Below are 10,453 nucleotides of genomic sequence, written 5' to 3' on the forward strand. Positions count from 1 at the left end.
TGATCTTATAAAGTACTTATTCTGGGTCTGGCAGAACCAGGTCTCCTGGTCTTGTTAATATTTATCTTCAAATTTATAATGGAATTGAAAGGGGCTCTAATCAGGCTGAAACCATGCCCAAATTCGGAGTCACAGATATGTAATAGACGACTGATGTCAGGCTGACCAAATGAAGTCTGAGATCCACATCGGATCCTATCCTGAAATCCACACGATTAAATGTTTTTATTTGTCCGAACAATATGGGACAGATATTTAAACAGATCAGCATTAATTAGATTGTTAAATGTTAACACTGAAACAAGATGTCCTGATACAGCAGGGCCCCCTGGTTTCATGCTGATCTCATCACAGCGCGACAGGAACTACTGGTTTCCTCATCATAATGAGACGGGGTGGTGGGTGGTGAGGTAACAGTGCAATTTGTATTCTCAGTTATCTGTAAACAGACTGTTCTGCTTGGATGAGCACCTATTGTGGAGTGTGCCAGTACTGTATGTTTCCCCCATAATCGGGGAAATACAGTGATTTTCAGAGTTGTCTCCATACACAGACAGGGCTCTCTTTAGCAGTTTCTAACAAGTGGAATATCTTGCAACTGGAGGGTTCAATTAGCATGAGCTTTAAAGAGATGGTTTCAAGTACAAAGATGCAGCATGCAGGTAACAGGAACATTTCTGTCAGATTGTTTCACAGTTGTTCAGAATTACGTGTAGCAGAGGTAGGTAAACCTGCATAGGTCAGGACAATCTCATGTATCGTTATCAGCGCCTGGATCATATTGATGTGAGCTTTTTGGGGGCGCTATTCAGAAATTAATCAGAAGGCCGAAAGCATTAATAAATCCTACTTAGATCCCTTGATGTGAGAGCACTCGAGTGGAGCTTTTCTACCTGTGCCTCCGTGAGATACCTGAGTGCTCCGCTTGGGGTTTTCAAACAGAGAGCACTGCTTTAATCAGCCCTGTCCCATCAGCCCCTGCATGCTCTGTGCTCCCAGGAGGAACTCTCTCTCTCTCAATGTGTCTCCCCCATTGACGGCCTACTCTGGCTCCCCTGCCTCCATGTCGATATCTTATAATGTAAAAATTTGATAGCCAATTCAGAGCCGGGCATCTCCCTCCGCATGCACAATGGACCTGCTACCCCTAGCTCACGTGGGGCCACACAACTAAACCTGTCTAAAATTTGTCAGGGGGATAATCGGGGAAGGGGGTTGGAGGAGAAAAATAGAAAAGAAAAAAAGAGCTCCTCTGTGCGGTGAGTTCGTCCACCTATCACGGAGCTAAGCTCCAGTGACCTCCTCGGAGCCAGCATAAATTATTCATTGAGAGTCAAACGGCTTGTTTCTTGTGAAATTACCTTTCCCCATGCCCCCCCCTTCATACTAGCCAGTGGAATAATTAGTTATAAGGGCACAGCCGTTCTTAGACTTTAATCATGTAACAGAGAAGTCTCCTGCAGTGAGCCTATTAGATGTGGAGATGGAGCACAAAAGCATTGATGAACGCTTAGGAAAACTGAGCTATGCCCGAGCCTTTAATTAAAAATGTATGTCATATTAGAGATGAAGATTTCAACTCAACAAGCCAGAGGAAAATGGAGTGCTTATTGAACTTGTCAGCTCCTAAGGACAATCACGTGCTTTCATCTCCGGCTGGGTGGTGTATACGGGCAGGCTCTCTCAATGTTTAGCGTCTGCAGTGCCAACTGCTAAGAATTGAAATTTGAATAATGTAAACTCTGGCAGGAGTCAATTTAGTTGGCAAGAGCCTATTTCTGTGAAAGTTCTGTTTTGTTTTTATCTCTGAATTGTTACTACCTCTAAAGAATTAAAACATCACCAGACGTATCAGTAGGCGGAAGGGTTATTATAGTTGACTAAAACTAACAAAATAACAAAAACCTGAATTGGAAAAACATTTTAGTTAACTGAAACAACAAAGTCTTATGCACACCTGATCAGCTCATAGGCAGGGATCAGACGTATAGAATAAAATTAAAGGACCCACACACTGTCTACACTTGCACAATAGGGACATATAATATTGCTTAACATATATTTATTTAAGCAACGTTTCGGTTGTATTGTGTGTTTACAAAACTGACTAGAACTAATAGAGAAAATGCCCTTAGTTTTAGGCTTAGGCAAAAAATAGCAGATCTACAAGCTCATACGCATTGTGAGCTTGTAGATTGGCAATTTTTCTGACCTTGTTGAATCTTGTCCCTGCATCCATATTACAATAAAAAACTGTCGTGTAATTGAGGCTTAACCATACTGCGGGCTACCAGGCTGGTTGGTTGTAATAAAGTAGAGGAGAAGAGACGTCCGGACCAGGTTCCAAATCATTGAAAATTGAAAACAAACTGAGACAGTCAACCCTAACCCTCAAAACTAAAAGAAAAAAAACCCTCTGAAAGTCTGGCTATGTGAGACTAAGGAGAATAGATTATCCACTTCCTTTTATAGTTTGTTGTACGATGGTGTCGCGCGGCAGGACATAATTGCCAATTTTCACAAAATTTTGCCTATAATGACATGCCCAAAGTAGGGACATCAGTTTGAAAGTGGTTAAACGGAATACATTTCAGTTTCACAGGCTCATTATTGCCTTTGTAACTGGCAGGTTTGTGAATATCAACCCCTACCCAGCCCCTCTCCCACCACGGCTTCCCTGCTGGGAGAGAGGCTGAAGGCTTGTGCTCCCTGGCTGAATGACTCACAATTACTGCAGCGACAGAGCCCACAGCCACCTTCTCTTCTCTCCAACCATCTCACTGACTCACTTACTGTAGCATACATGACAGATGACAAAATCACAGCATTAATATCATTGTACATCATTGCCCGTCGCCCACGGTTTGTCTACCCAGGGTGTGATTTAGAAGTTTTATATTGTGCCCGGTCTTCAATATCAAAATCAATATTCCACTTCTAACATGCAATGATGAACAATAGATGAACATTGTCTGCCCCAGAATGTGTTTTTATTTTTGATTGGCTAAAATGACTTCTTGAAAATTGTCATGGTGAGTGTAGAAGAAATATCAGAGAGACTGACGTAAAAAATCACGGATTTTTTCCCATTCTAAATTCCATAGACTTTTTGTAACATCACATCAAACAAGAACTGTGTAAAAAAAAAGAAAAAAAAAGAAAAAAAGAGTATATATTTATATATATATATATATATATATATATATATATATATATATATATATATATATATGTAGTCTGGCGATTTACCTCATACGGTTATGAAAGAGTAAGAAAATAAACGGTTACCTACAAATAGACTACAATTATCAGCCTTAAAAATGCACACATAATCAGCACCACATCATGTTGCATTGGATTATTTTCTTTCTGCAGCAAAGTATTGTTGTCAGTTCTCAGTTGTTTCGACTGAAAACTTCAAACAAACTAAATAATAACACACAATGATAACAAATGTCACAATCTAAGGAATCTCTGCAATCGCAAATTCATTCAATTTCCTCCAAAGACAGACTGTGTCAAAATACATATCATGAACGATACAGAGTCACCTCCCTGACATATTTTTTTGGAACACAGTTCTTATATGACGTGAATAAAATAAAACGTCAATGGGATTTTGAATGGGACAAATACTTCTGTGACCAAGGGGGACTCCACATTTGGGCATGGTTTCAGCCTGATCAGAGGCCCATTGACTTCCATTATGAAAGTTATATTATTAAAGATAATCATTTCCAAAAGTATAAAACATAACGTGAAATTTTTTTTTGTGGAGGTACTTCTGTGGCCTACTGGCCAGGTAAGTAATTTAGCTCTGATCGGTCCAGCAGTTTGTAAGATTATCTATGGACACACTGACTGACAGACACACACACAGACAGACACACACAGACCCACTTATAGATGGCTAGTAACGTAAAAGAAAACCCCAAAAAATTCTGAAGTAAAATATTGCTTTCACTTTTTATGGCAGTGTAACTGAAGGAGCGAACAATGGAGCTATTCTATTCTATTTTGACTCTGCTTACACGGCACAAGTGAAGACTGGAACAGGTCTGACAATTAAATGTGACATTTCATATACTGTTTTATTTGCATCTGCTCCCGTCTTGGAACATTCTGCTCTTTGTTAACCTCAGAGTCTCTACAATTAGAGCTGCAACACTGCAGAGTTTTTCCACACTGCAGTCAAAAGTAACACAATATTGCCGCTTGTGGTTATATACTGCATGGTGAATGGTTACTCTATTTTAAAGTTCAATTAGTTATACCTTTATTAATCCAATGGGAAATTCTGTTTCAGCTTCACCCAGCTGATGGCTGCTCAGAGGATCTCAGGGTGGGGAGGGGGGGTTGGTGCAGTTAGGTGGGTTAAGCGTCTTGTTCAGGTACCCATCGACACTATAAGCGGGCCGGGAGGCGAGCTGGTGAGCTTCTGATTACCAGCCGGTATCTCTACCGACTAAGCCACGACCGCCTAATTGATACATAACCAAAGACGTAGCTATGTGCAGCCGTTCAGTTTATGACATGAATGACCTGAGATGTAACCCTCACCCCCTCCCACACACACACACAGTTTGGAAAAGGTCTAACTGATTTGTTCAACTCCAAGATATTAATAACCTCAGAGGCCTCAGAAGCAGCATCATTGTAGCCTCAAAACAGAATTTGAGAGGGAGACAGAAGAGTGATCAACCCAAAACTTGATAATTGTTTTTATAATTGTTTGCTGTATCATCTGCCATTGACTGCATACTGTGCATGATAATTTATTTGTTTACAAAAATAAGGTGCCATGTGGGTGCACACAGCTCCCACAGAACGCCTTCAGCAGTTGCAGCCCTGGTTACAGATGTGCTTTTTCCGAGTCATATTAAACCCAGTCTACCATTTCACAATGACAGTTAACACTGAATCGGACACCTGGAGGGACCAGACACTTAAATCTTCTGTTCGACAATAGCACAATCCTCACTTCATTCTACCCTTGCAGTCTTGGCATTCAACCTTCCAAATAACGTCTATAAAGGGTGTGTGGGGAGCTCTGTAGCTACAGTATAACAAAGTACCCTGTAATGTGTTGTATTTTAATTCATTCACATAACCTTACTGTTAGCCCTGGCACCACAATGAGACTGACTCTGGTTAACTGACAGTGGCAGGGGCAGTTTTAGAGGAATTCGGACTGACGTAACTCCAACAATCCTAGAACTGACGTAACTCCAACAATCCTAGAACTGACGTAACTCCAACAATCCTAGAGGCACCACAGGGATGCTTAAGTGCTACCTGGGGAGGCAGGTAGAGTGCTGTCCTTGCTTCCCAGCAGCCATGCAGCTTACTGAAGGAGAGTAGTCAAACACAAGCCACTCTTTCGCTAGCATCCGTGGGGAATAGTCCATTTGTTATGAAAGTCATCCCGCCTGCCCCAAACTCCCCCATCGGGGAAAAAAAGAGAGAAAGAAATCGTCTGAAGAGATTAAAATCAATATGTCTACAGCTCTCCCAATTTTATTTCTTCCATTATTAATGAACGAGTGATTTTCTGGGCAGTTATCACAGCCATCTGACTCAAAGAGGAAGGAGTCCTTGTCAATGGCTGTTGATGTTCTTTTTTTGTCTGCATGAGGGTAGAACATTGGTCCCTGTGGTGAAGCCAAAGGATCAGAGCAGCAATAGACAGGTAACTAAAGGAGAGGACGTCTAGCCTCCAATGGACCCATGGGGATAAGGCCAAGATTAGGGCAGGGGGAGCCCTCTCGTCTGAGTCCAACACCAGACCACAACCACAGCAGTGGGAAATCCTCGAAAGGCGCGTTGAAATGCGATCCACGTTGTTATGAAAAGAAATACACGTTTTTAGAGAGACAGGAAATCAATAGTGCTGACTGACTGTGGCGCAAGTGAGCAAATCTGACTGGTCTTGAAAAACCTGCCTAAGATGGAATAAGAATGAGTAAGACTTAATAATCCTGACTAAGCTTGTATAAGGAAGCCTAGGCAGTAAAGACAGTGGATGGATCAGAGCACAGACAAGGAAACATGCATTATGTATGATAGTATAAAACCTCCTGGGCTCGGAGGGCATAGATCCTCTCTCCATCTCACTTTCATGCATGAATGCACACATGCACGCACACACGCACGCATGCACAGACACACACACGCTTTATTCTCTACACCAGCACGAATCGGCACATGCTCACGAAAATAAAATAAAAAGTCACTCACTCATTTGCCCGCTGACTCATGCTCTCACCTTTGTAACACTGATAGTTTTCCACATTCATCATAAGATGACACCCATACGCTGAACAGACAACAAGAACACAAACAAAGATGAGCCCGTCCTCTCCATGGCTGGATCAAATAGGACAGGGTGGCACTGGAAGCTTCCGCATCATAGCTGACAGACCCTACCTGTTAATAGATCATTACCATCACATAATTACCCATTACTTTGCTCTCCCGCCTGCACTTTCTCAAAGCCACCGGCGAGCTGAGCGGAGCCCTACTATCTTATCTCTTCACTTTCCTCCTCGTCAGTTGATGCTCACATCTAGCAGCATTGTGCCGACACAGATTTCATTAATTAAAACATTAAAAGACTTAATTGGACATCACTGTTTATACTTCTGCCCCCATTCCACTTTCCTGCCTCCAACTAAATGTACCATGGCAATAGCATGGTCTAACCCAGGCTCACACTGAAGGGTTCTGATGGGAAGAGACAAAAAATACATCTTTAAACCAAAATTCATGTTTTGGTCTATTTATTTGCTTTATTTAGATAGCATAGTAGAGAGACAGGAAACTGAAGGCAGCGAGAAGGGGAAGGACATGCGACACAGGAATGGAACTGGGGGTGTTGCGCCCTGGAGAGGCCTTTTTGGATAATTTTTTAGGACATATTTTCAGGAATCTTTCCCTTTTAACCAGTTTCAACTTAGCATCCCTATTTTGGGCATGTCAACAAACAGTGAGAGATATCTTTCAAAACGTTTTGATTTTTTTTGAGTAGGGCTTAAGTGGCTAAGGATGGAAACAGGAGGTAAGACTGTAATCTGTCATGTGATCAAGTACTTCAAATGCATTCGGAAACAACTCCATGGACAAAGAATCAGAAGTTGTTAGACAATGTGGAATGTGGAAAAAGAGACATAGAAGTGCTTCCAGTTATTCTGGTGCAAGACCATGGGCAAAAAAAATCTATCTCCTCTTCATTGTCTGTGAAACAAGTTTGAAGTGTCTCTTAATGACATCGGGGCACTGTTTTCTAGCTTAAGAATAAAATTGCACACAACACTCACAGATACTGATTGGCCATTGGTGAAAAACGTTCACCAAAGTTCATTTTTTGTTGTGGATTTTCTGTTACAAGACATGTTGTCATCCCTCAGGCTAGTCAAGTAGCTTGGGAAATTGCATAGTATTTTTATTTATATTCAGTATTTTCTCTCTCAGCCAGAGTAAACAAAGGAATGTAATAATAATAATATATATATACACACACACACACACACACACACACAAACACACACACACACACACACACACACACACACACACACACACACACACACACACACACACACACACACACACACACACACACACACACACACACACACACACATTGATAGAGTGTCATGATTACTACCACTGGAGGTATGAAAGGTAAATTAAGTATCGATTAAGCCTATGATTCGTTTTCAATCCACGTTCCTTTCTCCCTTGGTAAAAGCTGTCTACTTTTGTTCTCTACTTTCCTACTAACTCTTTCCTCACTCTTCTCTCTCCCTTACTTTCACTCTCTCTGCCTTTCCGAATCTTCCTCTGTCCCCACCTCTCTCTCTCTTTCTGTCTCTCTCTCCAGCTGACCCTGGGTCAAGAAGATGAGGCTTCAAGCCCCAAGAGCTCTTCAGACGATGCATCCAATACGGTGGGCCTTCTGAGTGGGCAGGCGCCGCTCTCCCCCCTGAGCCGCTGGATGCTTCACAGCAAGAGCAGAGCAGCGAACTCCACCTCGCTGGAGCTCCCCTACCGCTCCCCGCTGCCCTTCTCCAAACAGGAGTTCTCCAAGCAGGAGTTCTGGGAGATGCTGGGAAGCGACCTGCTTAAGCCCGACGCCTCTAGCTCCAGGGTAAAACGCCGGCCCATCGTCAAAACCGGCAAGTTCAAGAAGATGTTTGGCTGGGGGGACTTCTACTCCAACATCAAGACAGTGCGCCTCAACCTGCTGATCACGGGCAAGATTGTGGACCATGGCAACGGCACATTCAGTGTCTACTTCCGCCACAACTCGACGGGCCAGGGCAACATCTCTGTCAGCTTGGTGCCACCGGTCAAGGCGGTTGAGTTCGACTTGGAGCGTCAGAGCGTGGTCTACCCCAAGGACTCCAAGATCTTCAACTGCCGTGTGGACTACGAGAAGGTGGACCGGAGCAAGCGCACGTCACTCTGCAACTATGACCCGTCCAAGACCTGCTTCCAGGAGCAGACCCAGAGCCATGTGTCCTGGATCTGCTCCAAGCCCTTCAAGGTTATCTGCATTTACATCTCCTTCTATAGCACGGACTACCGCCTGGTCCAGAAAGTCTGCCCGGACTACAACTACCACAATGAGATGCCCTACCTGCCCTCAGGCTAGAAGAACAACACACCGGAGGGATGGGAGGAGGGGAGAGATTTGAAGAGGAGTGATTACGATGTGTGAGGAGGAAAACCAGGGCTGTGAATCAACCCAAAACGCTGTTGTGGGAACAACACCTTATAAACCCTCTCTATAACCTGACTACTGTAACATGTGAAAAGAAATACAACAACATATATGCAAAACAAAAAAAAAAGTATGGTATGCAGAATGAGGCATTTGGGATGCTTTACTGCAGCATTCATTATTGGCTGGTGGTGTAAAATCACATACCACCGCCAACACACACGTTTTTACCTCAACACAAGTTCCAAATATCACCGTTCTCACCAGCTACTCTGCTCCCTCACCAATTCATCTCTGAATGTTCTATGTCTGATCGCATTGATCACTTGTCATCTTACACAAAGTCACAAGGCAGTATTTGTTCCGGGAACATCATGCATTAACATGCTGTAATCCAAGTCATTGGAGAATTGTATAGATATTCAGAATTTAATAATAACTTATATACATGTATGTTTACAAACATCTATGATTAAACATAGATGTACAGTATAGATGTCCATCTATTGCTGTAGAAGACCCATCCATGAAGTAATATTGTATTGTACATTTAACCAAATCATACATTTTGTGATCACACAAAGATCTGCTGAATGTAAAGTGTAACCAGATGATCAATCAGGTAACACTAAAAAGGGCGTCTTTTGTATGTGCTCTGCAGTGCAGACCATCCGAGAACAATGTTGATTGTCTCTCTTCATCTTTACACACTGTCCCAATCTTCGTCATCATCTCTGGAAGCTTCCCATCCAAGATGTGCTCATCTGTTCTGTTTACTCATAAGTTTACAACCAAATCTAATTTCACTATATCCTTGAGTTAGGCTATACCACCTATATTACAATGCAATAGAGAGGGAGAAGGAAAGAGAGAGAGAGAGAGTGAGAAAGAGAGAGAGAGAGAGAGAGAGAGAGAGAGAGAGAGAGAGAGAGAGAGAGAGAGAGAGTCGATGGAAAGAGAGAAAGAATTTGCGAGAAAAAGCAATTGCTTGACAAAGATTTGGGGCAGGGCTTAAGACAAGTTCAGTGCGAGGGAAATAAGTAGATTCTGCATAGAGATAGACTCACCCGCTCCACATCTTGAGAGGGGGAGAGGTGCAGGGAGCGAGAGATTCAGTGAGCTCGTTTAATTAAAGTGGAGGGTACAGAAGGAGACGTTGAGTGTGCAGCTCCTTCTATTGTCCCCTCTGTATGAAAAAGATTACATTTTGTTGCCGTCAGGATTCCTGATTTCACGCCTTGATAACTTTGACTGTGTGTGGGGGAGATTGCGCTCTCTCCCGACAAATACTGTGTTCACTAAAGGCTGCCCATTATCTTGAATAAATGAAAATATTATCATAATAATTACTATAATTTAATCTCCCTTAGAACTAATTAAGGTTTCAACGAGAGGGCAAAATTGTATTCCTGAGAAACCGAGTCATTTGGTAGGAGGATAAGAGCTTGTTCTTGGATTACTGTACTGTATTTATGTACAGAGCTGGCACACAAAGCTTAGCCCTGAGTTAACTGGTCTCATTAAGATAAATTGCCACTGGCTGGCCCATCTTGTGTTGCTCTCTCAAACAATATGACTGGAGATTAGGGTCCAAAGTATGAATTGAGCTGCCTCACATTTTGCTGGTGGGCTGAGATGGGCAGAATGACTTAACAGTTTACTTACAGTGACCAGTCATAAGCCAGGTGTAAGGGAGTTATTAGGCATGGAAACGGTGATAATGGAGAA

At 42.6% G+C, this 10,453-nt stretch overlaps 1 protein-coding gene across 1 annotated transcript in view; it reads left to right on the top strand.

Annotated features, from left to right (window-relative positions):
* LOC308098122 (neurexophilin-1) overlaps positions 1–8,656 on the top strand; it is a gene marked incomplete at both ends in the record, with an annotated part of 17,880 nt that extends 9,224 nt beyond the window's left edge. Inside the window, one exon of the mRNA XM_080446359.1 lies at positions 7,883–8,656. Coding sequence (XP_080302485.1) covers positions 7,883–8,656 — 774 coding nt within the window. The remainder of the gene's footprint in view (positions 1–7,882) is intronic.
* Positions 8,657–10,453: the final 1,797 nt, after the last annotated feature.

This window comes from Gymnoscopelus braueri (genome assembly GCF_963280865.1).
Source record: "Gymnoscopelus braueri genome assembly, chromosome: 13".
Lineage (NCBI taxonomy): Eukaryota > Metazoa > Chordata > Actinopteri > Myctophiformes > Myctophidae > Gymnoscopelus > Gymnoscopelus braueri.